The 27,373-nt window shown below is 45.2% G+C and overlaps 3 protein-coding genes and 3 long non-coding RNA genes across 10 annotated transcripts; 4 read left to right on the forward strand and 2 right to left on the reverse strand.

The window, feature by feature from the left end:
* Positions 1 to 584: 584 nt before the first annotated feature.
* On the reverse strand, positions 585 to 8,117 carry LOC108163174 (liprin-alpha-1). Of its 4 annotated transcripts, XM_017298306.2 has the most exons (14): positions 7,937 to 8,117; positions 7,097 to 7,399; positions 6,921 to 7,022; positions 6,503 to 6,832; positions 6,315 to 6,425; positions 5,946 to 6,233; positions 5,615 to 5,755; positions 4,296 to 5,219; positions 3,618 to 4,240; positions 3,358 to 3,560; positions 3,186 to 3,293; positions 2,811 to 3,130; positions 2,635 to 2,751; positions 2,480 to 2,569 (listed from the first exon to the last, which is right to left on the reverse strand). In XM_017298306.2, exons 2-14 carry the CDS (start codon positions 7,343 to 7,345, stop codon positions 2,480 to 2,482), a joined length of 3,606 nt encoding a protein of 1,201 aa, XP_017153795.1. In that variant the 5' UTR covers positions 7,346 to 7,399; positions 7,937 to 8,117. The 4 variants fall into 4 exon arrangements, with proteins under 4 accessions (XP_017153796.1, XP_017153795.1, XP_033248457.1 ...); XM_017298307.2 differs by lacking the exon at positions 7,937 to 8,117 and having other exon boundaries at positions 585 to 2,569; positions 7,097 to 7,345; XM_033392566.1 differs by lacking the exon at positions 7,937 to 8,117 and having other exon boundaries at positions 5,627 to 5,755; positions 7,097 to 7,345.
* Positions 7,578 to 7,840, forward strand: LOC117188582. Its single transcript, XR_004472675.1, has 2 exons — positions 7,578 to 7,682; positions 7,756 to 7,840. It is a non-coding gene; the product is annotated as an uncharacterized LOC117188582 (long non-coding RNA).
* Positions 8,118 to 9,620: 1,503 nt separating the features above from the next.
* LOC108163631 (homer protein homolog 1) lies at positions 9,621 to 12,875 on the forward strand. The gene is made up of 7 exons (XM_017299037.2): positions 9,621 to 9,811; positions 9,959 to 10,247; positions 10,310 to 10,767; positions 10,831 to 10,909; positions 10,972 to 11,247; positions 11,303 to 11,437; positions 11,490 to 12,875. The coding sequence occupies exons 1-6, from the start codon at positions 9,687 to 9,689 to the stop codon at positions 11,408 to 11,410; spliced, it is 1,335 nt and encodes a 444-aa protein (XP_017154526.1). The 5' UTR covers positions 9,621 to 9,686; the 3' UTR covers positions 11,411 to 11,437; positions 11,490 to 12,875.
* A 1,038-nt stretch (positions 12,876 to 13,913) lies between these two features.
* On the forward strand, positions 13,914 to 14,550 carry LOC108163622. Of its 2 annotated transcripts, XR_001775695.2 has the most exons (3): positions 13,914 to 14,111; positions 14,170 to 14,304; positions 14,364 to 14,550. It is a non-coding gene; the product is annotated as an uncharacterized LOC108163622 (long non-coding RNA). The 2 variants fall into 2 exon arrangements; XR_004472804.1 differs by having other exon boundaries at positions 13,916 to 14,304.
* Positions 14,551 to 18,789: 4,239 nt separating this feature from the next.
* LOC117188709 lies at positions 18,790 to 19,420 on the forward strand. Its single transcript, XR_004472803.1, has 3 exons — positions 18,790 to 18,991; positions 19,050 to 19,184; positions 19,244 to 19,420. It is a non-coding gene; the product is annotated as an uncharacterized LOC117188709 (long non-coding RNA).
* A 581-nt stretch (positions 19,421 to 20,001) lies between these two features.
* Positions 20,002 to 21,913, reverse strand: LOC108163621 (protein Aatf). Its single transcript, XM_017299020.2, has 2 exons — positions 20,432 to 21,913; positions 20,002 to 20,370 (listed from the first exon to the last, which is right to left on the reverse strand). The coding sequence occupies exons 1-2, from the start codon at positions 21,832 to 21,834 to the stop codon at positions 20,268 to 20,270; spliced, it is 1,506 nt and encodes a 501-aa protein (XP_017154509.1). The 5' UTR covers positions 21,835 to 21,913; the 3' UTR covers positions 20,002 to 20,267.
* Between the last annotated feature and the right edge of the window lie 5,460 nt (positions 21,914 to 27,373).

Genomic DNA, 27,373 nt, shown 5'->3' on the forward strand with positions numbered 1-27,373 from the left:
TACAGCTGGTATCTTTATAAATACAGTAGTTGTACTCCAACAGATTTTAAGATTCCTATAATAGCCTTCCCATGGGCCAACAAACACCGATCTCAAATTCTACCAAACCCCTGAAATAATTTAAAAAGTATACGTACAGAAAACAGCTCCAATGCGCCGATCACCGATCACCGATCATTCATAGAAGATCCCTCGTTGGTTCCTCAATGAATGAAACCATTTGTTTTGGTTATTATCTTTTTTTTTGTAATAAATTTTAATTTATAGTTATATTTTCTTCATTTTGTTTTTTGCTTTTGTGTGTGTTTTTGTTTTGCTTTTTGCTTTTGTTGGTTTGTTTGTTTTTTTTCTCATCTTTTCAAATATATATGGTACATATAAAAAATTCCTAAATCGGAATTTTACGCCCTTACTAAAGTGTTAGTATTGTTTTTCCATTTCCGCTTTCCATGCTTTTCACAATATTATTTTTGAAATATATAATAGTATTTACATATGCTGCGTGTAATCATCAATTTATATATTTTTTAGTGTCATTATTTTTACTTTAGTTACTTTAGATCTTCTTTTCGCGGATTATTCAACAAAAAGTCAACAATTAAACCAATCAATCGATACTCGATCCGCCCTCGATGGATCCGTCCTCCGTTAAAATTAACTTAGATCTTGCATTAGTACTCGTATTTAGTAAATTTAGGGTTACGCATCATAAATATTTGCTTTAATGCTACCGCGTTTACATACATAAATAAGTTTTGCCCTTGTTTAGAAGTTCTTTTACGCATGGTTTTTATGTTTGTTATTAATTTTGCTAATACGTTTGAAATAATTTCATTAAGTATGCTTCTTGTCTTGTTAGTATTTGTTATAGTTAGATATTTATACTTGTCGTACAACTAAATTTAAATGTTTATACCTCTTTTAATCATACGTACATATTGGTTTTCAACTTAAAGACAAGCGTTAGTTACGATTTTGGTTAGAACTTAAAAATACGTAATGCACAGAACAGAAACATCCAACAACTGAAGCAGTATGTACGGGGCATGGGGCATGCATGGACATGCAGGCAGTTTGAGTGCTTTAAATGTAGATCTGCACAAATAAGTACATCAGAAAAGAACTTAATTAGAGGGTTTCCGAACAGAACAGACCTTAAACGTAACAACTTAGAAAATGGAAAGGGGATTTTTTGGGTTTTTGTTTTGATAAACAATGGATATGCTTTTAGATTGTGTTTTGAATATTATTCGTACGAATTATTTAAAGATGCAAAATAATTGTATGATGCTCGAGTTAAGAGAAAGTTTAAGCACAGGCTAAGAGTTAAGTTTTTTATATGTTTTTACGTTTTAGGTTTTTAGGTTTTTAGTTTTAGGTTTAGGTTTAGTTTGCCCTTAAAGCTTGTTCGATTACTGGATTCATCTCGTATGTATGTATACAATATATAAGAGTGTGTGTAAATAGTTGATTTTTCAATGGGCGCTTGCGACTTATTCGATCCACCTCTTCCACTTTCACTTCCACTTTCCACCCTCTTTTAATACTTTCTTTTGTTAGTTACACGTATGCTTGATGATATATATTCTATATATATATAAATATATATTTACTGTTTATAGAAGTGAGCTTTATATATGTGTTTGTGTATCGTATATATATATATATATATATATATATGCAGCTGTTTACTATATATGTATGCCTGATTGTTGTGCATGTTGTTCTTTCAGTTTTTACGATGTACATAAAAAAATTAATACAAAAGAAACTGTACTTTAAATGAATTATAAATAAAAAACTGTACAAAAAATGCCATAAAAATTATATAACAAACAATGTTTGGTTACGAATTTGGTTCGAAGCACGCCTGTCTCTCTTTCCGATCTCTGAACAATCATATCTATATAAAACAAAATACTGTTAGTCTATTGCAAGCCCAATTACACTATATCGTTTATATATATATACAATATATGTGTGTGTAAATTATATATGTCACTTGGTAAAAAATATAATAATTATAAACTGTTTAGCTTCTAAAACTTGTACACGGCAGCGACAGTCCACTGCAAAATCCCGGGCCGAACCGAACCGAACGAACTTGATCTCGTACAATATTTCCTATATAGAGTATGTGCTATGTCTTGTATACATTGTCTTGTTGTTGTTGATTTTATGGATATATATACGTATATGTATGACTATGCGTGTATTTATATATGTATATATATATATATATATATCTATATGGATTAGACGTGCATCATGCTGCGGGGGAGTCTCTTGCGTTGCGTCTTTCTTGTTAGAATTTTTTTTGTGGCTTTTAGTTGATGCTAACATTTCATATCTGTCTCTCATTTCTAGTTCTGGCTTAGGAAAAAGGTCTTTTGCCCCTGGTCTTTTTTTGTAGTGCCTGCTTGGGTCTGCTTTTGCTGAATTACTCATCCACCGATGTTGTGGGCGGACTGTAGCTGCATCAGGATGCGCTACGCTGCTCGTTCTCCGGCCTCCGATCTGTGGCTATTTGCAGTAGATTATTGAACTCCGTATCGAGTATTTGGCGAGCCTAAAAACGACATGCAATTCGGTAATCCATAGGGTTTCCTTAAAAAGGGTATAAAGTCCACTCACCTGAGCATTTTGTGTGGGTATCTGTAGGGCCAGGCCCATGGCAGTGGCATCGAAGCCCTCATCCAGGGCCATTAGTGCCCCATGCACACCCGATTCGAGCAGATTGTTGGCATATTCCTGTCAAAGAAACCAAATTTAAAATTCCTTTTCGACTCTTTCCACTTCTCTGGCCTTACTTTAAGTCCTATGCTGCCCACCCAGCGTATGACACGTTCATTGCTCCACACCAGCACATCGCACAGTCCATTCTCGCTCATCTTTCGCCTGTGCTCCAGTTCGGTGCGATCGTAATTCAAGCGCTTGAGCATTGAGATGCCATACTGTAGGCTGGTGCGATGAAAGCTGTCCACCATTTTTAGCTGGCCGCGCAAATCCTTTTTGGTCAGATGGTCCAGCATGCGGGCATCCACTAGACACTCCATAAACGTTGTGCGATATTGCGGCAGACCCAGTCCGGGCAGCCAGTAGTTGCCAATCCACTCGTGATTCATGTCGCCTAGATGAAAAAACAGAGATTAGCCATCATCTGGAGACTCTTTCGGAGGGCTTACCAAATGCCAATGTGGTTCTGGAGGTTTGTGGCGCCGAGGGAGAGGTCAGTGAAACCATTTCCTGTATGGCCAAACGCAATTTGAGCCTGTGCAGAGGATTGCTAATGCCTAAACGCGAGAGATACAAAAATTAAGCCAATGATTGGTGGGAGGATGGAGGCTAGTGCCTTACCAATCTCCCGCTGTATTTCCGTATCGCTGAGGGCACTCATAATGGCACCCGATTTGACATTGGCGCGACAGGCGGCCACATACCAGGCGGGCATGCCCACCCAAAGCTCTAGCCAGGCCACAATTGTGGGACCATTCCACAGGGCAAACGGTGTGCCCGCCTTCATGGCCTCACCCAACAAATCGTTGCGATAGTCGTGCTCTCTGTAAAAGAAACAGGATTTTTATACAAAGATCTTCAATAATTATTGTAGTCCTTACTTTTTCTGCCTGCCGTAGTCGACGCTGCTGATCTTTGATCCCTGCGCACTGGCAATCCGCGGCATCATGCCTCCCGTCATGCTCATGGCATCGTAGTTGGAGTCCACCTCGCTCAGGCCGATCGACAGATTGCCGATGGACATCATGCTGGGCGACCCATCGGGCAGCGTGTCCTTAACGCCCTTGACCTTTTCCTTTTTGCTAAAGAAACGCCCCAGCGAGGACTTGATGCCCTTTTTCTTTTGCACCGCCGCAGCGGCGGCCTCTCTGGACACACCCGAGGTGGGTGTCTGCAGCATGGACATGGAACCCATGGTGTTGTAGTGGCGGAGCGACTCCTGGCTGCCGTAGCGCGAGCTCAGAGGCGACAGGCCGTAGCTGCCGTGAGTGCTCATGGCCATGTGGTTGTGGTTCTGGGAAACGGCGGCATTCGGGTTCAATCCAATCGAGCGACGACGCAGCTCCTCCTGACTGTGGGCCAGGGCCTGCGCCACACGCTCCAAGCGCATCGAACGGGCCGTCAATGGTGATGCAGCGCCGCCAGAGCTCGAATCGCCAGTCGTGGACATCCCCCCATGGAGTTCCTCGCGTGAGGCATCGCTGGACAGCACGGGCAAGTTGAGCTGAAAGAAAGATTCGTTAAAGCGGGGACTCTAGAATCGAGTAGGGATACCTTACCGTATGATATTTCTGCATGAAATCTCTTTGCGGGCTATTCGGAGTGCTCCTCCCACTCATTTCCGGACTCTGCCGGTCCATGGATCGTCCGCGGGCCAACAGATTCACATGCTCCAGGCTGCCAACCCGCGATTCCAGCTCCTCGGCTCGCGCCTCCGTCGATTGCTTCTCCTCCTGGATTAGCCGTATCTCATTGTTGATGGCGTCCAGCTGCTCCTGCAGCATCATGGCCAGCGTCTGGGCGTCCGTGTGTCCCGATGGCGACATCATGTCCGCCGTCGCGGCCGCATACAGGACATCGGCGTCGTCACAGTCCTGGGCACTGGTCACCAGCTCGTAGGCCTGCTGGTGGGCGTGCGCCGCCTGCTGCAGCTTCTCCCACTCCTGCTCGGCCATGGACCGGGCCAGGGCGTTCTCCTCCGTCAGCCGCGACTGTTTCTGGCGCCGCAGCGAGTGCGTCTCGAAGCTGGCGTGCGAGGCACTCCGCGAGAACTGTCCGCTGCCGTCGACCACGCTGCTGGGCGACAGGCTCCGGGTGAGGGCCTCCGTCTGCTGGATATTGTAGGCGATCTCCTGCTGCAGCAGCTGCCGCTTAAAGTTCTCAATCTCCAGGCGCGTCTTGGAGAGCTCCTTCATGATCTCGCTCTTCTCATGGTGCAGCTCCTCGGCCACCTTGCGCGCCTTCTCCAGCTCCTGCGTCAAGGCGTTCTTCTCGTCCAGGGCGTGCATGCGCTCCTTCAGATGCACCTGCAGCCGCTCATTGGACTCGGACAGCAGCTTGTCCACCGTCGAGGACAGACGCAGATTGTGCTCCTCGTTCATCTTGAGACGCTGGTTCAGTCTTACAACCTCCGTGGTCTTCTCATCCAGATTCGTTTCCAGTCCCCGTATACGATCCTCCGCAGATCCATGTCTCTCTTGAGCCTGAAAACGGTTTGGTTTTTGTTTTCGGAGCCAAAGAAAAGGTTTAGTAAATCACATTCCACAAGCCATAAATGTTGCAACGAAAATTAAAAGGAAATTAGTAGAAAATTGTGCATGGAATGAAAAGCTAAAAGTGAGGTTTAGTTTTTGTCTGATTTTGGTACGGAATAGGAAACGGAAGAGAGTTCATTTTCGTGTGCATTTAAGGGATACATAGATACAGAGAGACAGTAAGATAGATAGATAGAGAGTTTGTTCTTGTTTTGTGTACAAAAAGAAAGAGCTATATAAAGTACATAGAATATATAATTTGAATTAAATTTGACTGATACTTGGTCATCGTACATATATGGGAACCTGGCCATGGCGCGCATATTAGTTTGTCGAGTGCATACCTTATTTCCTACCTTAGTCAACGCCTCCATGCGCGCCTTCAGCTGCTCTTCCATGTCGGGCTGAAGTTTGGCATGTTGGGCAAGCTTCTGTTCGGATAGCTCCAGTTTCTCCTCAATGGCTCCGATCTTTTCCTCGTGCAGCTGTTCGGTTTTTCGGTATTTTTCATGTGTGCGCGCGTGTTTTGTTGTGTTTTGTTTTGTTTGTTGAGGGGGGTAGCAATAACGTGATTGGGTTTCGATTAGATGCAGTTTTATTAGTTACATTTGAGAGGCGGGAACCCGTGATAACCCATAGCCCATAGCCCAGGTGCAAATGTTCGGGTGTACCCACCTTTAGCTGCGCCTCCTTGTGCCTTAGTTCCTGCTCCAGTTTCTCGTTCAGATCATGCAGCGACGTGGACTCGCGCTGCGCGTTTACATAGCGCTTCTCCAGCGTGGTTATGCGCTCCTCCTGATCCTCCTTTTGGGCCACATTCTCGCGCAGATCACGCTGCAGCTTGGAGCACTGATCCTGCGCCTTGCAGTGGTCCTTCTGCACCCGCGACATATTCTCCTCCAGTTCGCTGATTTTGTTGTTCAAATCGGAGACACGTCGCTGCCATTGCGACAGTTCGGAGGTCTGTGGAATGGGAGGGAAGGGCAGGGGGAATGTTAACACATGTTCGGCAGATGCTGTGTGTGGCTGCCTGCCGCCCCTCACCTGCTTCTCGATGATCGTCTGCAGCTCGTGGGTTTTGGCCGCATAATCGTTGAGCTCATTGGCGTCCCCATTGACGCCGCCGCCAGCTCCGCCCACGCCTCCGCCCGTCATCTACCGAAAATCAGAAACGAGAAAAGATTTTAGTACCGGGCTCCAGCCGACACGGTTGATTGCAGCTGCGTACGCACCTTCTCTTTCAGGCCATTCTCAGTGCCTCCACCTGGAACGGAGCCACTCCCTGGTCCCGCACCCGTGCCGCCCGCCTTGTACTGCGTCAGCTCCTCTTTGGTTGTATTCAGCTCCTCCTCCAGCACATTGTTCTTCTCGATTGAGAGGCGCAGCCGCTCGCGCACCTTCTCGTCCAGCGCCTTGTGGTGCTCGAACAGGGACTTCAGGGCTTTGAGCACTTCCACTTCGCTGGAGACGCCACTCTGGGCGGCAGCCTGACGCTTCACCACTGTCATGCGGAGAGAGCGCTCATGCCGGGACACCAGGCACTCCAGATGCTCCAGTAGAAGCTGCGGGAAAGAGAGACCCACATTTAGCAATGGATTGGGATTTGGGATGCACTTCACGGCGGGGGGTGGAATCCCCAAAGCTTCTTACCCTGGTATTATTACGTTCCGCCTTGAGTTCGCCAATCTCCTCGTCGCGCTCCAGCAGGGTCTCGCGTGCCTGTGTCAGCTCCTTGGTGAGTGTGGCAAACTCCTAAAAAGCAAAAAAGAACCATTCCACCATTAGTATTTCCCGTGATTTGGGAGGCTCCAGTGTTCTCCACTTACCTGTGGCAGATTGGCATTGATTTGACGCTGGAGACTATCACGCTCCTTTTCCACATCGCGCAGCTTCCCTTCCGTCTCGCCCAGCCGCTCCTGCGCCTCACGCAGGCTGTCCATCAGCTTGTCCCGCTCATCGAGCATGGAGACCATCAGCTGCTCGAAATTCGCATCCTCGCCGCTGAACTGCGAAGAGCGCTGCGATATGCTGTCCTCCGAAATCGTGGGCATTACGTCGCACATCATGTTCCACATTATTTACTTGGGGCACGCCAGAGCACGCCGCAACACACACCTAGGCATGCAACACTACAGAGAGCAAGAGATGAAGAGAGAGAGGAGGGTTGAGAGAGGGGAATACACAAATTCCAATCGGAATTTCGGTCGGAGAAACATGTCTAATGAGACTTTTATTTTATCATAGGCGCCGCATTGATAACAAGTTTTTCTACACACACATACACACGCACACTTGACCACACGCTCAGAGTCACCCACGCACACACTGGCATGCACAGCATATACACACACATACACAGGAGCACGGCACGCACACGTCTCTTTTGCACAAGTGACATATTTTTTATCATAGGTGTGTCGCTCTCAAGCATTTTATAACTACAATTAACTGAAACACACTTCATTCCATTCATTAAAACCAACAGCTGGTCTAAAATTTGACCGAAACGCCTTTTCACCTTTACAACTCGTATATGGAGGACGGCTTTTATGCAAAAAAAAAAAAAAAAACGAAACGGAAAGGGGAAAAGGGGAAACGAAGAGTGAAAAAAGAGGCAAGAAAAAACTCTCCCCTCCGCTGCGGTGCTCCTACGCTGCAAAACGTACCCCAATCAATCGCGAGGCGGCAGGGCAGCAGCAGCAACAACACCTTTTGCCGCTGTCTAGCCTTTGCATATGTCCTGTGGCTCTATTCTTTTTGCAATTCCTTCAAAATTACAATAATTTCCGACTTTTATCGTGTGCGAAAAAAACGAAAACTCGCGGTGTTGCCACTTCGGTGAAAAAGATGTGACCATAAACGGAGAACGAAAAAATGGCAAATACGAACATACCTCGCTATCTGGCAGCATCGTACAGCAACATTTATGCTGGAAACATTTGAATTTGAAATCGAACCGTTGACAAATAGACACGTACCGACCTGCCTTTATTTCAATTGAATTTAGCTTCCAAATTGAAATTCTTTTCTGCAGGTCATTTTTAGGAAGCATAAGAATATATAAATTTAATCAAAAGTTGATAACTTACAGGCAACATGAGCAGTGTTTAGCAGCAAGTAAAACTGGGCAACATTTTCGACGTATTCGCTGGTCTAAATTTGAATTGCAAGAACATCGATAAAAAGATTCACTGAAATTTCAGAGTAAATATAAGCTAAATTCGAAAAGTTATAGAAAACTATCTATAGCCGAAAATATATAAGCTAAAAATGAATATACCTCAGAAAATATGCAGGATAGAAGAGATTTATAAGGCTCTCTTGGAATCGGGTTTTGAATCGGTAGCAACCTTATTTGCGCAAAACAGATTGTGTAATGGAACTAATTTTTTAAGCAAATATAAAAGTTGGAATGGACCTACAGGAGTAATTATAATTATTATTATTAATCGTATTTTTTCCGCCGTTCAACTCAAGTTTTGATCCGGCTTAAATAACGGGGGATTCGGTGGACTAAGCTCGATTTTTAGCGGTATATTTGCGCAATATTTTTTAAATGAGACGGCAGTTTTCGGTAAATTTCTGATGGTCAGACCGTATATTTTATTGATAAAGTGTGACTTAAAGTCACACCGGTCACCGTTTCTGGTATTTTAATACTTTTCGGTATTGTTTGAGGTCAAAATTTAACCGACGGTATATTTACGGTATGTCGGTATATAATGGTATATTTTGTCGATTTCATCAACCCATTTTCAACGGTATATAGAAATCCAATAAAAGCAAGTGTTTAAAATAAAGCAGTCAATTAGAAAATATATTCACTAAACGGATAAAATTATGTGGGCATGGCTAAATGTTCTATACAGCTAGTAATATTCCACGGAATATCAAAAGCGAGGAATATATAAAATAGAACTTGAATTTGTCAGTATATTTATGGTATATTTTTCAAATGAGACGGTATATTTTGGTATATTTCTGAGGGTCGGTCACACTGGTCACACTGCTAACAACAAATTAACACGGAACATTTTGTAACAACAAATTAACACGGATAAACACCTGGGCCAAAGTTAATTCGTTGCCAAACGAGCCAGCAAAGCGCTAAAGCATACAAATACCATGGGGTAAGGCCGGTTTCGAGTGTAATTGTGGGTGAAATATTGAAAATTGTGTGGGAAAAATCGACGCTGTCGGTGGTGTCGCTGACATTTCCATGGTGTGTAGCGGGCGGCGTATATATACGTACGTACCGATTGTAGATGCATATATATATATACGTGTGTGTGTGTGTGTGCAATAGTAGGTGGGCTGTCCAATTATATATATAGAAGAGAAGAGTGTGTGATGTGTGCTTGAGACGGGAATCAAAGGCAAGGCTGCGGGGCCAAAGGCAAAGGGCTTAAGCATATAATGCAATTTAGTCGTCGGTTCGTCGCCAGTCGCCCGTCGCCCACGCAAACAGAACAGGAAGAGAAAAGAACGCGACGACGCAACGCACGGAATACGCATCCAACAGCAGCAATGTCAGCGTCTTGGTAATAGATAAGAACACGCATTAAATATTAATTAGTGGCGTGGGAGGGGGGTTATGAAATGGAATTTTCAATTTAATCACACCTGTGTGCCGAACCCACCCACACTTCTTCTCCCTCTCTCTCTTTTTCTCTCTATATATTCCACAGCGAACAACCGATTTTCACCTGCCAGGCGCATGTATTCCATATTGATCCCAAGACGAAACGCACCTGGATCACAGCCAGCATGAAGGCCGTGAATGTGAGCTTCTTTTATGATAGCTCACGGAATCTGTATCGCATCATAAGCGTCGAGGGCACCAAGGCGGTGATCAACTCCACCATCACCCCGAACATGACATTCACACAGACCTCCCAGAAGTTTGGCCAGTGGAGCGATGTGCGTGCAAATACGGTGTATGGCCTGGGCTTTGCCTCCGAGGCAGAGCTAACAAAGGTACTGCTCGATTGGCTGTAGTTTCCCCCGTCTTAAGGGTTCCCTCTTTTTTCCCGTTTCAGTTTGTTGAGAAATTCCAGGAGGTCAAGGAGGCCACCAAGAATGCCATGAAATCGGCAAATGGCTCGAATGCGGTCACGCCCACCACATCGGCCAATACTTCGCCCATTTCCGGAAGGGCCATTGGGGCCATGCAAAACGATAATACTGCCATCGATCCGCACACCGTGGAGCCGCCAAATATGAGCAATACAAACACACAGAACGCCAATCCGGACAGTCCCTCCCACAAGCTGCTGAACACCAGTGACGGCAAGCCGGATATTGGCTCGGCCACGCCCTCACCACAGCCCACTAACGTAGGAGCAGGCGATTTAAGAGGCGGCGGCGGTGGCGGTGGTGTGACCATCTCCTCGGGCGGCAGCATTGTGGGTATGCATACGGGACCCGGAGCAGGCGCCACAGCCGAGCAGCAGCTGAAATACGAGAATGAACGCCTGAAAATGGCACTGGCACAAAGGTGAGGCATGGCAGCGGATTATCCTGGGGATCCTTAAAGTATTCTCCTTGTTGTTTTCTGTAGCTGTGCCAATGCCAAGAAATGGGAAATCGAGCTGGCGACCTTAAAGAACAACAACGTACGCCTGACCAGTGCATTGCAGGTGAGTTCTCAGTTCAATTAAACCATGTCCCACACTGAAACCTTTCTCTCTCTCCTCTTTAGGAATCTACGGCCAATGTGGACGAATGGAAGCGTCAATTGCACACCTACAAGGAGGAGAATATACGCCTAAAGCGTGAAATGGATTTGATGCGTGTGGGCGGTGGTGCTGGAGCTGCGGCTGCTGCAGCTGCTGGGGGAGCCACAGAAGATGAGCTGCGTCGCGAAGTGGCTGCTTTGAAGGCGCGCACGGAGCAACAGCAGACCGAGTTGCTGCAGCAGGAACTAGAGCTTAAGACGGTGAACCTAACCCTAAGGGAAAAGTGCAATGATCAGACTGTAAGTGCAAGTGGAATATCATCGAAGAGCATACTATAAACATCTTTTGTTGCAGCTGGCAAAACTGAGCGAACTGAATGTGTTGTTTGCCAAGCAGCTGTCAGAGCTGTATGCCGTGCAAAAGGATATGGAAAATGTCATACATCCCGCCAAGTGCACTTGAGACACAGAGTCGGGGGTTAAAAGAAAGGTTTGCCCGAAGATCTTTCAGTATTTCGTTATCTATAAAGTGCATTCCTTAGGTTTCAGCGCAGGAACAGACAATGGCAAGCAAAACTACAACGACATCATCGCCCACCACCACCACTACATCAGCAACCACAACTAGTAAACGTTATCTAAGCAATTTTCTTATGGCCGAGGCCGAGAGCACGCTCTCGAATGTCACCTCGATCCACACCCAGCTGCAGTCGTCGCTGTACGAGACCCAGAACACGGCACAGCTGAAAGCCCTCGACAAGCACTCGGCATTGCTCCAGGAGCTGCACCAACGACAGGCGGCACCGCGACGCCGCAGCAGCAGCTCCGTGGCCGCCAGTGAAGCTGCCGCTGCGGAGGCTGCCGAAGCCGCCTCTGGTGGGGGGGCAAAAACTGCCACAATACTCGTATCGAAATCAAAAACTAAAACCGGGCTGCCCCTGTTGCTGAAAAATTCCATTAACAATTAGAGAAAATCGAAGCGAACGGAACGAAGGAAGGATAAAGGAGAAATTATGTAGTCAGGTGGAATTTTTGTAATCTTTATATATTGGTAGTTTGTATACAAAAAGAAAGGCGAGAAAAACGTCAAAACGGAAACAAGGCACGCACCCCCCTTTATGTATTTGTAACCACCATGCCCGGCCACTCAAATCGTTGTGGGCTTGGATTTCGTCATTTGTATGTATTGCGTATTTTTTGTGCCCCCCACACCCACACCCACCCCCAACCCCAGTATTTTCGAATCGTCCCAAATTTTTTTAAAAGAAATTTGATTCAATTCTCGTGCGCGAATATTCCCAGTGCAATACCCGTATTTATGCAATATTTAAACAACAATGATATTATATGTATGTATGTATGTATGTGCTCTACACACTTTCAGCTAATTGTTAATTAATTTTTAGTGAGAGCTTGACAATGAAAACATCTGCCCAAAAACCCAAACTCATTTCCCAAAGAAATTCTATCGAACAAAGCGACTGGCATTTTATTTTGTAAATGTGCTCGAAAAATGTATTCGTTTTTTTTTTTATATGTAGTATTTTAGACGAAACTTTGTATTGTATTGTATTTTTCAAAAAACGCTAGGCAAAAACCCTATTTAAATATTTATTTATTGTATTTTTTGTGTATTTTAAACTGTATTCGAAACACCCCTCCAATCATCAATTTATTGCAATTTATACTGATAATTTCCACTAAAATTATACATAATACTACTATATATATAAAAATATATGAATTTAACGTATGTATAACTAAACAATGACTTAGACGACGAAACATACTAAAAGAAGGCGAAAAAACGGAAACCATTTATGGTCTATGAAAAGTAAAGAGAATTTTATAAATGAATGAATGCGGGAGACACAAAGTCCCAGTAAATAAACGAACAAAAAAACACCTAGCAAAGTAATTTAAACGAATACCAAGTCAAGAGTCATGTGGAAAACTAGTTTAATATATTAACAAATTATATAAATATAAATGCTAACTCGGAAAAAAGCCAGCAACAAAATAGTACATAATAAAATATAAAAAATAATCCTCCTTACACAGCCACACCACACCACGCCCACTAAAAACGGAACCCACTAAACGAAACGGTTATGAAGCGGTACAGTTTGTATATTTGCGGTTATATTCAAGCCACACTTGTTATGCCATGCAGCATTTTGCTGCACGCATAATCTATCCCAGTTGACAAGCAAATAATACAAAATAACGAAAACGAAAAATGAAAATGAAAATGTTGAACATACAAACAATTTAGCAGTTAAATAATAAAAAGCAAACAAAAAGCGGAAATATACATAAATATATGAAATAAATAAAACTCAAATTCAATCAAAGTGGTTTCTCTTTTTTATAGATGGATTTTGGGAACTTGGCACCTGCTGAAGAAAGACAGAAAGAAACAGGCATTGTTTTTATGATTTGGTATTAGATATTTATGGCTCATTTTCTCTACTACTGACTACTTTTCTTTACTACTGACACTTTCATAATTGTAATCTTCGAGGACGTGCCAAAACCTTTAGCCGTATTGGTAAATGCTCCTAATATCGTGAAAAATACACTCGATGGACCGCGATTTATCAAGAATTTACGAGTTGAAAATATTTGGCGTTGGGAAATGGTTATTTTTTAATGGCATTTTTAGGAAGAGCTAGCTGGAAATTATTTTCAACGGAAATTTAATTCAAATTTGGTTAATAGTTTTCGAGCTCGAATAAAATTATCAATTTATCAATTATCAAAAGATCAATTAATCCATGCATATGCACCAATATGATATAGTGATCAAATTTGGACGAAATCGTTGTTGGGAACAACAAGTTTCTCCACGATTACCTTGTTCTTTTTATCAAATATATTTCCCCCCGAAAAACACAGAAACAAGCAATCCATGCCCAACGAAACCCCAGTTGTCAAATTCATCAACGTGTGAGAATACTGAAAAATTATCAGTATTATTCGGTGTGGAGAGCTGGAACAAGCAACACAAAAATTCTAAATTTTCCAAGTTTTATTCGGTTTAAATTTTGACTAGAGATTAAGAATAAAGTGAAATTATGTTTAAGCTAATTTAAGAAAAAAGTGAAAAACAAAAACACAAACAGAACCAAACAAAAAAAGACAGTGAAAAGAAAACAAAAGAGGTTCGTTTAGTAAGAAAGCATTTAGTTCCTGCTCGAGTAATAAGTTCACTCTATTTAGCCGCCTCCGTCCCTAAGGCTATACTTAGGTCTCTGTAGACAACACAAACCAACCAACAGTGGCTGCTGCATATTCTTTAAGACCGATTTCCAATTACACCCGAATCAATAGAATAACAACTAAAAGGCTTGTGCGGTAAGAAACAATTAATTAAGTTAATATCCACCATACTACGTACATGTATAATCCAACAGATTCAGCGTGGTGCTACTCTGATGTCTCCGTCGTTGTCCAATCAACGACGGCGATGCTCTTCACTCACTTCACACACTTTTGCTGAACTGACAGCAGACTGGCTTGTATATTAATGAATGAACCCTACAAATCATACATATATTTTGATAATTACACATATTCTATTTTGATACTAATAATCATATATTTTTATACCAAAAACAAAGGGATTGTCAACTTATTTCATAGAGAATTGGGTGACAAAAAAAGCGGGGCATGGCGCTAGATTAGATTTATAAATAATCCCCGAAGGCCTGGAATAATTCACTAATTGTTTGATTGATAGATCTCTGGTCTGATGAGCTCGTGAGGTGGCTCAAAGGGGGCCTAGCTGAGGCCACCGGACGGGTCGCAGGTTGCGGATAGCGAACGACCTACCTATATACAGGTCATATAGGTAGGTCAGCTGCGAATAATCGGACATCCCTAGGGAGAGTACCGAAAATAAGCAGCCCCGGACAGCCAGCGGGTGTTCGCGAAGTAGCAACACTGACGATGCGCTTGTGGTGCCGCCTCGTATAAGTAGCTCACACACTCCCCTATCCCTACACACTACCTACCCACATCCCAACCCTTATGCCTTATCCGGGCAACGTGGATCTCTGCCCGGACGGACCGTACCCCTTCTCTGCAGCTCGTGGGAAAAGAATGGAAGAATTTAAAAACAAAAAAAATGAGTCTGGCACTCCCCAAATGCCAACAGGGAGCAATCCCAAACAGGGGAAGGCAGCGGCCCAAAGGCCTGGCCCGACCCGCAAATCAGCAGGGAAAACCTGCGCGGCGGAAGATGCTAGGGAGAGCCCAAAGGGGTCCCATCCCGGTGTCGGGGTGGGTGGTGAATTGGCTCCCAAAACCGATACCTTGGCAGAGTGGCTATGCAATCCTGCGGCTGGTCTGCCTGCTGGTAAAGTGGCGGGTGATGAGTCACCATCTACTAGTGTCCAAGCCAAATCTTTTACATATGCCGATAGAAGGAGTGCTGGCAATATACTCCGTCGGCAGAACGCAAGACAGATGTCCAGCCCGACGGACAAATGGATAAAGAAGGTTGAGTGGGCCTCGAAGGTGCTGCCGAACTTTGGCAAGGAAGCACCGAAGAAGGAAGCCCCTCAGCCAAAAAGGCAGCGCTCACAAGAGACTCCGGGGCCGACACCGAAGCGCTCCAGAGTGCTGCCTAACACATCATTCGCGCAGATTGCCAGAGAAAGGACGCTGATTGGCGTCCTGGACAAAGGCAGCGCGGACTCCCGGATACCTAGAAACCAGTGGAAGTGGGTGGAAGCGGCACTGGCCGACCGCTGCTTCGAACTGCTGGAAAAGCAGCCTGGACCCCCCCCCCCCCCCCCATGGACATGGGCTGGTACCAGGGCTGCATAAAAATCGAAGCCTGTGAAGACGAGCGCTCCGTACAGCTGTACAAAGCAGCGGTAGCGCAAGTCGGGGAAGTCTACCCAGGGGCGAAGCTCGTCGCTGTAGACTGGAGCGAAGTGCCCAGTAGACCAAGGGCGAGAGTCTGGGTGCCCGCCTCCATGAAGGAGCCGGAGCGCATCCTAAAAATGTTGCAAAGATGCAACCCCCACCTCCCAACAGCGGATTGGAAGGTGGTCAAAGTTGAGACGACACAGGGCCCCACAAACCAGGCGGTGGTCGTCCTCAACAAAGAGTCGCTGGCCCCGATTGAGGCTGCCAAAGGCGAGCTCAATTTTGGGTTCAGCTCTGTGACCGTAAAGGTCTACAAGTCGGATGCGGCGGCCGAGGCACGTCCTGTCGACAAGCCAGTCGAGCAGGACGCTGCCTCGGAGATCGAAGCACCCGACGATCACACAGAGATAGACCCAGAGGGCTACTCCACCGATGGCACGCTGAGATGCGACTTCGAGGCGATGTGTTGCCACGAGGAAGTCGAGGACGATCCGGATGCCGACATTACAGTGGTGGAGAACACTAAGGATGTCCTTGAGGCTCCTTCAGATCAATCTCCACCACTGTAAAGCAGCATCCGCTGCTCTTGTACTCCGCCTCGAAGAGAGCGGAGCAGACGTAGCCCTGATCCAGGAACCTTGGATAGTGGGAGACAAGGTTTGTGGACTAGGGTCGAAGGAGTACAAGATAATTGTAGCAACATGAAGGTAAAACCCGCACCTGCATTCTCGCCAGAAAGCACCTTAATATCTTTCTGCTCCATAATTATAGCGATAGCGACAACATGGCGGCAAGCCTAGAGCTGAAAGGGACACATCTAAGGCTGATGTCGTCCTACATGGCCCATGAGGGAAACTATCCTCCCAACGACCTGGTTCGCAAACTAGTCAGCGACAGCGAGAGGTCGGACATAGACCTATTAATAGGTTGCGATGCCAACGCTCACCACACTCAATGGGGGAGCTCGAACACAAATGTAAGGGCTGAGTCACTTTTCAGCTTCATCCTTAACTCAAATCTATTTATTTGTAATCGGGGCAACGACCCCACTTTTATAATTAAAAATCGACAGGAGGTTATTGACATAACCCTAGTGTCTTCCAACCTGTTAGACATAGTCAAGAGTTGGCAAGTCCTTGATGACCACTCTTTCTCTGACCACAGATACATCGAGACCACACTATCCCTCGAGTGTCCGAAACCTAAGGACTATATTAATCCCAGGAAAGCCAACTGGGAAAAATATAGCTCAGCCCTGGAGGACTTACTCCCCTCCAAAGCACCATCATGCCCTGACACAAAAGACGACCTAGATCGCCTAGTGAACAGGTTCATAGAGGCATGCAACAAAGCCTTCGCGGCAGCGTGCCCCTCTAGCAAACCTAGGGGGAAAAAGAAACCCCCCTGGTGGTCAAAACAAATAGACATCCTACGTAAAAGCTGCAGGACCCTCTTCAACAGGGCCAAAAGCGCGAACGAGGAGAGCCACTGGGCAGACTACAAAATCAGTCTGTCACTATATAAAAAGGAAACAAGGAAAGCAAAAAGGGCCTCTTGGCAAAAATTTTGCTCGGAAATTGAGGAAACGTCAGAGGCCGCAAGGCTTCGCAAGATTCTCTCAAAAACTAACCCCTCGGTAGGGTATCTTAAAAGGAATCGCTAAGCGCGATTTCCTCGAACTCGGCCACCGTGGTAGACTGCCGCAAATCTCTGCACGAGATGGCTCAGCAATTTGCTATTAGCCTGATTTGGGTCCCGGGCCACCGGGACATCGAGGGCAACTGTATAGCGGACGAGCTGGCCAGATCTGGCACTACAATCCCCCTTCTCCAAGACAAGGAGGATATCTGTATGCCAATGGCCACCTGTAAGCTCATTATAAGGGAGCAATACAAGCGACTAAAAAACGATATGTGGCAAACAGTGCCACGATGTCGCACAACTCGGCAAACATGGCCGACCATGGACATGAAGCGCACCTCCGAGCTCCTCAAGTTAAGCAGGAAAAGGTGCAGCGTAGTCACACGTTCCCTCACGGGACACTGGCTAATAGGCACCCACGCTAACAGGCTGGGGGCCCCACATAACGATTTTTTCGCAGCTGTAGAGACGAGGAAGAGGAGGAGACAGTGGAACATCTGTTCTGCTCCTGCCCAGCTCTCAGCAGAAGAAGGCTACAGCACCTGGGCTCAGCCTTTCTACACGACATCTCAGAGATGTCCAAACTATGTCCCAGGAGGATAGCGAACTTTGTGAGAGCATTTGGATGGGATAATTGCTGACAGGAAGTCTCACAACGCAGGAAGGAAATGATCCTATGCGGTATCACAGCGGCCGAAATCGGCCTAAGTGTGACGGGTTCCGAGCGAGCCCGGCAGCCGCCTCAACCTAACCTAACATATTCCGTCGAATATTCCCAGCTATATAGAACATTTAGCCATGCCCACATGGTTTTATACGATTGATGATACTGTTTGCAGATTGTTGAGGCAGGTTTTTTTAACTTAAAAATAATTAAATCAACTAAATTAATCAATTCTCATAAGACTGTTAAATTTGTAAGAGAGATATTAAATTTGTATTTTTATTTTTGGGCAAAAACATGACAACTACACTGAGATGTTTTCCTCACGGAGGCACCTGCCGAGAGGAAGAGCTAGATGGAAATTATTTTCAAACGAAATTTAATTCAAATATGCTGATTAGTTTTCAGGCTCGAATAATATGATATATCCTTGAAGATCAATAACTCGTACAAACATATGTCCATGCATACGAGCCATATGATATACATATGATATAGTGCTCCAATTTTGACGAAATCGTTGTTGGGAACAAACATGTTTCTCCACGATTACCTTGTTCTTTTTATCAAATATATTTCCCCCCGAAAAACACAGAAACAAGCAATCCATGCCCAACGAAACCCCAGTTGTCAAATTCATCAACGTTTGAGAATACTGAAAAATTATCAGTATTATTCGGTGTGGAGGGCTGGAACAAGCAACACAAAAATTCTAAATTTTCCAAGTTTTATTCGGTTTAAATTTTGACTAGAGATTAAGAATAAAGTGAAATTATGTTTAAGCTAATTTAAGAAAAAAGTGAAAAACAAAAACACAAACAGAACCAAACAAAAAAAGACAGTGAAAAGAAAACAAAAGAGGTTCGTTTTGTAAGAAAGCATTTAGTTCCTGCTCGAGTAATAAGTTCACTCTATTTAGCCGCCTCCGTCCCTAAGGCTATACTTAGGTCTCTGTAGACAACACAAACCAACCAACAGTGGCTGCTGCATATTCTGTAAGACCGATTTCCAATTACACCCGAATCAATAGAATAACAACTAAAAGGCTTGTGCGGTAAGAAACAATTAATTAAGTTAATATCCACCATACTACGTACATGTATAATCCAACAGATTCAGCGTGGTGCTACTCTGATGTCTCCGTCGTTGTCCAATCAACGACGGCGATGCTCTTCACTCACTTAACACACTTTTGCTGAACTGACAGCAGACTGGCTTGTATATTAATGAATGAACCCTACAAATCATACATATTTTTTGATAATTACACATATTCTATTTTGATACTAATAATCATATATTTTTATACCAAAAACAAAGGGATTTCAACTTATTTCATAGAGAATTGGGTGACAAAAAAAGCGGGGCATGGCGCTAGATTAGATTTATAAATAATGCCCGAAGGCCTGGAATAATTCACTAATTGTTTGATTGATAGATGATTAATTCTGACGCAATATCCAGTGTGCAAATCCATATCCAAAATCCATGTTTTTGCTTCAAAAACTAAACCAAAAGTCGCACTTTTAAAGTTGATTGTCATGTACTTTCTGGACATTCAAAATTGAAGTATTTCTCCGCTTTATGACAAAATTTTAAGAAGTGAAATGGATCATCGCCCTACATAGATAGAGCCATCTGTGCAGTTGGAAGTCTCTCAGGAATCTCTCGCCATAATGAATTCTGAGGACATTCCTAGGAAAAGAGAATACATTTTTAACAGCGCAGAAGTGTTCTTTTGGTTCTTTAAGAGTCACCAGCGGAAGAACTTTAGAGTTCAGATGGGCTCCGTCACACGATACCATTTTAATATACTATTAATTTTCGCCTGGAAATGCCCACTTTCTTATTTATCTAAAAACTGACTCAACAAATTTTTACAAGTTTTATTCCTAGATATTTCATTTGTGTACAAATATTTCATACAGGTTTGTTTCTTCGGTTTCGCAATTGCAGAAAACGAGAAGATTTTCCCCTGTTATATTGAAGATTACTTTGTTTCTCGGTGAGGCCGTGTTATTTCTGAGACTGTATCTTATCCAGCAACCCATTTCACTCTCTGAAGAGCAAAGATTTTGATTGGGTTTTTTAAATGGAAAGAATTTGTATAATCTATAGGAAATTTACACATATTTTTCTAGACAAACAACGATTTATACAGCTCGGACTTGGAGCTTTCCGTCCACTCGTTAGCCTCGTTCGGAGCCATGAAATTTGTGAGCTTATTGTGCACCACATAGCTGCAAGAATAGCAGGGTGTTTAGTAGAGGTTTCAACTCTCTATTGGCTTCAATTACTTACCGCAACTTGCGCCCCTTGCTGGCTCTGGTGTCCACCTTTTTCTTCATCTTCTGACGCAACTTCTGCAGCTCCACAAACTGTTTGGTGATCTCACTCATGTTCGATGAGGTGCTGGCCTTGTATTCAATCAATTCGCGCAGCTGCTGATGGTAGAAGTCGCTGTCGTCGTAGACATGGGCCTGCCGCTGCGGTGGTTCATTTTTTTGCTGCTGCTTCTCTGGCTGGATGTTGCTCTTCAGCGTCTGGGATTTCTCAACGAGTGCCTCACGATTGGCCAACGCACTGTCGATCTTCTTGATGATGTCGTAGTCCTCCTGCAGCGACTTTCGCTTCAGACCCGCTCCTGGCGTCAAGAGTTTCGTGCGATCGTCCCACTTGAGCAACACTTCATTGCGGTAGCCCGACATGTTCTCGAAGTTGCTTTGCAGGATATTCGCAAAGACCTTCAATGGTGGTTCTGTGTCCTCCGATGACACTGTCTTTCGCTTGACCGATTTCCTCGTCTCCGAGTTCTGTTGACTGAGCGCCGATTGCAGGGCCAGCAGTTGCTGCAGGAGTTTCGAGGAGCGTTCCCGGGCCTCGCTCAGCACCGACTGGAGTTCCTCGTTTTCGGAGCCAACGGTTTTTAGGGTCTCGGGCGGAGGAAGCTGATTCGCTTTGCTGGTGAACTTTTGCGTGTTGATACGCAGCTCGAGGAGACGTTCCCAGATGCGCAGTTGGTTCTGGACGCAGAGACCTTTTTGGATTTCAGCTTGCGGATTCGATTTGGACATGACATCAGAGGGTTTGATGCTATCATCAGCCTCTTCACCGTCTTCGTCTTCGTCATCACCATCATCATCATCATCTACATTGTCGTCTTCATCACCGTCGTCCTCCTCGTCGTCGAAATCTTCATCATCCTCTTCTGCACTATCCACTGCTTCTTCGGTTCCAGATATAAGCTTCTGATTAAAGGAGGACAGTGCATCATCATCATCATCCTCTCCATCACTTTCACCATCATCGTTATCATCGTCTCTAGCTAATTTTCCAGCTTTCGCTTTCAATTTCTGATTAAAGGCAGCCAAAGCATCATTCTCTTCATCGCTATCGCTGTCTTCATAGGGCACCTCCTCCTCGCTCTGGTCATCCTCCTCCGCCGCCTCCAGTTCCTTCCGACTGCTGATCTTTCCCTTGTAGCGTTCACTCTGCTCCGACAGCAGCTTCACATTCCGCTTGCGTATGTCCGTGCTCCGGCCATCGGGCAGATCGTATTCGTCTTGCTCAAAATCCACGACGTGCGGCCCAGTGGCCGCATCAAAGTCCGAGTCTTCCTCCGAATCGCTGCCATTGGGATGCGCCAGCAGTTGGCTGACTTTATCCGCCACTGTTTGTGGCTGTTTCTTTGATTTTCGTAGCATATTTTTCTATAATTTAATCTATTTTGATTTGGGACCACATGTCAACGTTATTAGGGATCAGTGTGACCGCGGACTTATCTATCAAATATACCGTCCGACCGTCAGAAATATACCGAAACATACCGTCTCATTAAAAAAATATACCGTAAATATACTGACGAATTCAAGTTCTATTTTACATATTCCTCGTTTTTGATCTTCCGTGGAATATTCTCAGCTATATAGCAAATTTAGCCATGCCTACATAATTTTATACGATTCATGCATAATTTTTCTACTTAACTGGCTTATTCTAAATACTTGCTCTTATTTACGTAAAAAAAGGTTTTAGCGAAATAGGTCAAAACAAAAATGCGATATTGGATAGTCGTTCATATTGTTCAATTTGTATATTCCCTTGAATAATTCTGGCTAACTAAAACCCTTAGTTCTGCTCACATAATTTTAGGCCGTTGATGAATAAATTTTCTTCAAGATTGGCTAGTTTTTAGTCCTTGCTTTTATTGTATTTTGGCTAAAACAAGGCTTAAAAAAATAGTTCAACAAAAAAACAGTCGCAATGTTGCTGGTATTTGCATACTCATTTGTTGTCGACCAGGGTATGGGCATTTGTATACCCTATTTCGTTAATATTATATTAAGATACTGTTTTCCAAGCTGCTTTCAAATGTAATTAATAAAGACCTTGTGTTAGATTGCATTTTTAAGGCCTATTCATGCATTTGATTAGGATTTGTATATAAATCCTGATCCCAGTACCTGTGCTTGGTCTCTGTAGACAGACGATGAGCTGCAAAATATCGTTTAATACAGAGACTGACTAGTTTCTGCATTAATTAGAGCCTGGGATGACACACATTTCCGAAATTCTATATCATCCACTTCCCCCAGGGTATGTGATCATGGAATTAGCAATGGGACTCATTTGTTGTGAGCCGGGTATTGCCAAAAATATCTCCCGTTGAATATTACAAGCTATATAAAGTTTTAGGCTTTGCCCACTTAGCTAAAAGGCTAAAATAGCCTTAAAACAGAGACTAAATTGTTTTTGCCTGGGATGACAAACATTTTCACAATTCTATAATATCCTTTCCTAGGGTATGCATTGTTGCTTGCATGTTGCCGCAACATGGAACGCGATTTTTGCTCGAATTGACGATTTTCATTAGCCGAAAGCAAAAATCGCGTTGTCCCGGTTTAACCGGTTCGTAGTTTGGCGGTATATTTGAAAAAACTAAGTTTATATGGATATATTATATGATGTGTATATCAAATACATATTTGAACTAACTTATTAGTACCAATTTGTATACTATTTAAAGTGACCAACATGCATGATGGCAGGAAACGGCCGCGACAGAATGTCCGAATCTGTCGTGCTTATATTCCCCAATAATTGGGCATATTACCCTAAGTCGATATCAAAGTACAGTAATTAAATACATAATTTAAAAGTATGGAATGAGTCTCATTGTTGTCAACCGGGTGAAAGAGGTCCTTACCCGATTCAAGTTCTATTATCGATACTATCGACTGGATACGAGTGGTGCGCACCAAATATAAATTTTTTGAATGTGAACGACAAGGATTTAAATGTTGTCAACCAGGCCATTACCGATTCAAAAAAATCATCAATTTTTATATTCCGTCGTCTGGTCTGATGAGCTCGTGAGGTGGCTCAAAGGGGGCCTAGCTGAGGCCACCGGACGGGTCGCAGGTTGCGGATAGCGAACGACCTACCTATATACAGGTCATATAGGTAGGTCAGCTGCGAATAATCGGACATCCCTAGGGAGAGTACCGAAAATAAGCAGCCCCGGACAGCCAGCGGGTGTTCGCGAAGTAGCAACACTGACGATGCGCTTGTGGTGCCGCCTCGTATAAGTAGCTCACACACTCCCCTATCCCTACACACTACCTACCCACATCCCAACCCTTATGCCTTATCCGGGCAACGTGGATCTCTGCCCGGACGGACCGTACCCCTTCTCTGCAGCTCGTGGGAAAAGAATGGAAGAATTTAAAAACAAAAAAAATGAGTCTGGCACTCCCCAAATGCCAACAGGGAGCAATCCCAAACAGGGGAAGGCAGCGGCCCAAAGGCCTGGCCCGACCCGCAAATCAGCAGGGAAAACCTGCGCGGCGGAAGATGCTAGGGAGAGCCCAAAGGGGTCCCATCCCGGTGTCGGGGTGGGTGGTGAATTGGCTCCCAAAACCGATACCTTGGCAGAGTGGCTATGCAATCCTGCGGCTGGTCTGCCTGCTGGTAAAGTGGCGGGTGATGAGTCACCATCTACTAGTGTCCAAGCCAAATCTTTTACATATGCCGATAGAAGGAGTGCTGGCAATATACTCCGTCGGCAGAACGCAAGACAGATGTCCAGCCCGACGGACAAATGGATAAAGAAGGTTGAGTGGGCCTCGAAGGTGCTGCCGAACTTTGGCAAGGAAGCACCGAAGAAGGAAGCCCCTCAGCCAAAAAGGCAGCGCTCACAAGAGACTCCGGGGCCGACACCGAAGCGCTCCAGAGTGCTGCCTAACACATCATTCGCGCAGATTGCCAGAGAAAGGACGCTGATTGGCGTCCTGGACAAAGGCAGCGCGGACTCCCGGATACCTAGAAACCAGTGGAAGTGGGTGGAAGCGGCACTGGCCGACCGCTGCTTCGAGCTGCTGGAAAAGCAGCCTGGACCCCCCCCCGTCTGCAAAGACATGGGCTGGTACCAGGGCTGCATAAAAATCGTAGCCTGTGAAGACGAGCGCTCCGTACAGCTGTACAAAGCAGCGGTAGCGCAAGTCGGGGAAGTCTACCCAGGGGCGAAGCTCGTCGCTGTAGACTGGAGCGAAGTGCCCAGTAGACCAAGGGCGAGAGTCTGGGTGCCCGCCTCCATGAAGGAGCCGGAGCGCATCCTAAAAATGTTGCAAAGATGCAACCCCCACCTCCCAACAGCGGATTGGAAGGTGGTCAAAGTTGAGACGACACAGGGCCCCACAAACCAGGCGGTGGTCGTCCTCAACAAAGAGTCGCTGGCCCCGATTGAGGCTGCCAAAGGCGAGCTCAATTTTGGGTTCAGCTCTGTGACCGTAAAGGTCTACAAGTCGGATGCGGCGGCCGAGGCACGTCCTGTCGACAAGCCAGTCGAGCAGGACGCTGCATCGGAGATCGAAGCACCCGACGATCACACAGAGATAGACCCAGAGGGCTACTCCACCGATGGCACGCTGAGATGCGACTTCGAGGCGATGTGTTGCCACGAGGAAGTCGAGGACGATCCGGATGCCGACATTACAGTGGTGGAGAACACTAAGGATGTCCTTGAGGCTCCTTCAGATAAATCTCCACCACTGTAAAGCAGCATCCGCTGCTCTTGTACTCCGCCTCGAAGAGAGCGGAGCAGACGTAGCCCTGATCCAGGAACCTTGGATAGTGGGAGACAAGGTTTGTGGACTAGGGTCGAAGGAGTACAAGATAATTGTAGCAACATGAAGGTAAAACCCGCACCTGCATTCTCGCCAGAAAGCACCTTAATATCTTTCTGCTCCATAATTATAGCGATAGCGACAACATGGCGGCAAGCCTAGAGCTGAAAGGGACACATCTAAGGCTGATGTCGTCCTACATGGCCCATGAGGGAAACTATCCTCCCAACGACCTGGTTCGCAAACTAGTCAGCGACAGCGAGAGGTCGGACATAGACCTATTAATAGGTTGCGATGCCAACGCTCACCACACTCAATGGGGGAGCTCGAACACAAATGTAAGGGCTGAGTCACTTTTCAGCTTCATCCTTAACTCAAATCTATTTATTTGTAATCGGGGCAACGACCCCACTTTTATAATTAAAAATCGACAGGAGGTTATTGACATAACCCTAGTGTCTTCCAACCTGTTAGACATAGTCAAGAGTTGGCAAGTCCTTGATGACCACTCTTTCTCTGACCACAGATACATCGAGACCACACTATCCCTCGAGTGTCCGAAACCTAAGGACTATATTAATCCCAGGAAAGCCAACTGGGAAAAATATAGCTCAGCCCTGGAGGACTTACTCCCCTCCAAAGCACCATCATGCCCTGACACAAAAGACGACCTAGATCGCCTAGTGAACAGGTTCACAGAGGCATGCAACAAAGCCTTCGCGGCATCGTGCCCCTCTAGCAAACCTAGGGGGAAAAAGAAACCCCCCTGGTGGTCAAAACAAATAGACATCCTACGTAAAAGCTGCAGGACCCTCTTCAACAGGGCCAAAAGCGCAAACGAGGAGAGCCACTGGGCAGACTACAAAATCAGTCTGTCACTATATAAAAAGGAAACAAGGAAAGCAAAAAGGGCCTTTTGGCAAAAATTTTGCTCGGAAATTGAGGAAACGTCAGAGGCCGCAAGGCTTCGCAAGATTCTCTCAAAAACTAACCCCTCGGTAGGGTATCTTAAAAGGAATCGCTAAGCGCGATTTCCTCGAACTCGGCCACCGTGGTAGACTGCCGCAAATCTCTGCACGAGATGGCTCAGCAATTTGCTATTAGCCTGATTTGGGTCCCGGGCCACCGGGACATCGAGGGCAACTGTATAGCGGACGAGCTGGCCAGATCTGGCACTACAATCCCCTTTCTCCAAGACAAGGAGGATATCTGTATGCCAATGGCCACCTGTAAGCTCATTATAAGGGAGCAATACAAGCGACTAAAAAACGATATGTGGCAAACAGTGCCACGATGTCGCACAACTCGGCAAACATGGCCGACCATGGACATGAAGCGCACCTCCGAGCTCCTCAAGCTAAGCAGGAAAAGGTGCAGCGTAGTCACACGTTCCCTCACGGGACACTGGCTAATAGGCACCCACGCTAACAGGCTGGGGGCCCCACATAACGATTTTTTCGCAGCTGTAGAGACGAGGAAGAGGAGGAGACAGTGGAACATCTGTTCTGCTCCTGCCCAGCTCTCAGCAGAAGAAGGCTACAGCACCTGGGCTCAGCCTTTCTACACGACATCTCAGAGATGTCCAAACTATGTCCCAGGAGGATAGCGAACTTTGTGAGAGCATTTGGATGGGATAATTGCTGACAGGAAGTCTCACAACGCAGGAAGGAAATGATCCTATGCGGTATCACAGCGGCCGAAACCGGCCTAAGTGTGACGGGTTCCGAGCGAGCCCGGCAGCCGCCTCAACCTAACCTAACATATTCCGTCGAATATTCCCAGCTATATAGAACATTTAGCCATGCCCACATGGTTTTATACGATTGATGATACTGTTTGCAGATTGTTGAGGCAGGTTTTTTTAACTTAAAAATAATTAAATCAACTAAATTAATCAATTCTCATAAGACTGTTAAATTTGTAAGAGAGATATTAAATTTGTATTTTTATTTTTGGGCAAAAACATGACAACTACACTGAGATGTTTTCCTCACGGAGGCACCTGCCGAGAGGAAGAGCTAGATGGAAATTATTTTCAAACGAAATTTAATTCAAATATGCTGATTAGTTTTCAGGCTCGAATAATATGATATATCCTTGAAGATCAATAACTCGTACA

Source organism: Drosophila miranda, chromosome 4, assembly GCF_003369915.1.
Source record: "Drosophila miranda strain MSH22 chromosome 4, D.miranda_PacBio2.1, whole genome shotgun sequence".
In the NCBI taxonomy this organism is placed as follows: domain Eukaryota; kingdom Metazoa; phylum Arthropoda; class Insecta; order Diptera; family Drosophilidae; genus Drosophila; species Drosophila miranda.

Bases quoted from the DNA above. Each gene is read 5' to 3' on its own strand.
- LOC108163621 (XM_017299020.2), bottom strand. From the start codon at position 21,834: ATGCTACGAAAATCAAAGAAACAGCCACAAACAGTGGCGGATAAAGTC. The intron at 20,371-20,431 runs GTAAGTAATTGA...CTATTCTTGCAG, and splicing joins AGCAAGGGGCGCAAGTTGCG to CTATGTGGTGCACAATAAGC.
- LOC108163174 (XM_017298307.2), bottom strand. From the start codon at position 7,345: ATGTGGAACATGATGTGCGACGTAATGCCCACGATTTCGGAGGACAGC. The intron at 6,426-6,502 runs GTGCGTACGCAG...GATTTTCGGTAG, and splicing joins AGAATGGCCTGAAAGAGAAG to ATGACGGGCGGAGGCGTGGG. The intron at 3,131-3,185 runs GTAAGCCCTCCG...TTTTTCATCTAG, and splicing joins CAGAACCACATTGGCATTTG to GCGACATGAATCACGAGTGG.
- LOC108163631 (XM_017299037.2), top strand. From the start codon at position 9,687: ATGCAATTTAGTCGTCGGTTCGTCGCCAGTCGCCCGTCGCCCACGCAA. The intron at 10,768-10,830 runs GTGAGGCATGGC...TGTTTTCTGTAG, and splicing joins AAAATGGCACTGGCACAAAG to CTGTGCCAATGCCAAGAAAT. The intron at 10,910-10,971 runs GTGAGTTCTCAG...TCTCCTCTTTAG, and splicing joins GCCTGACCAGTGCATTGCAG to GAATCTACGGCCAATGTGGA.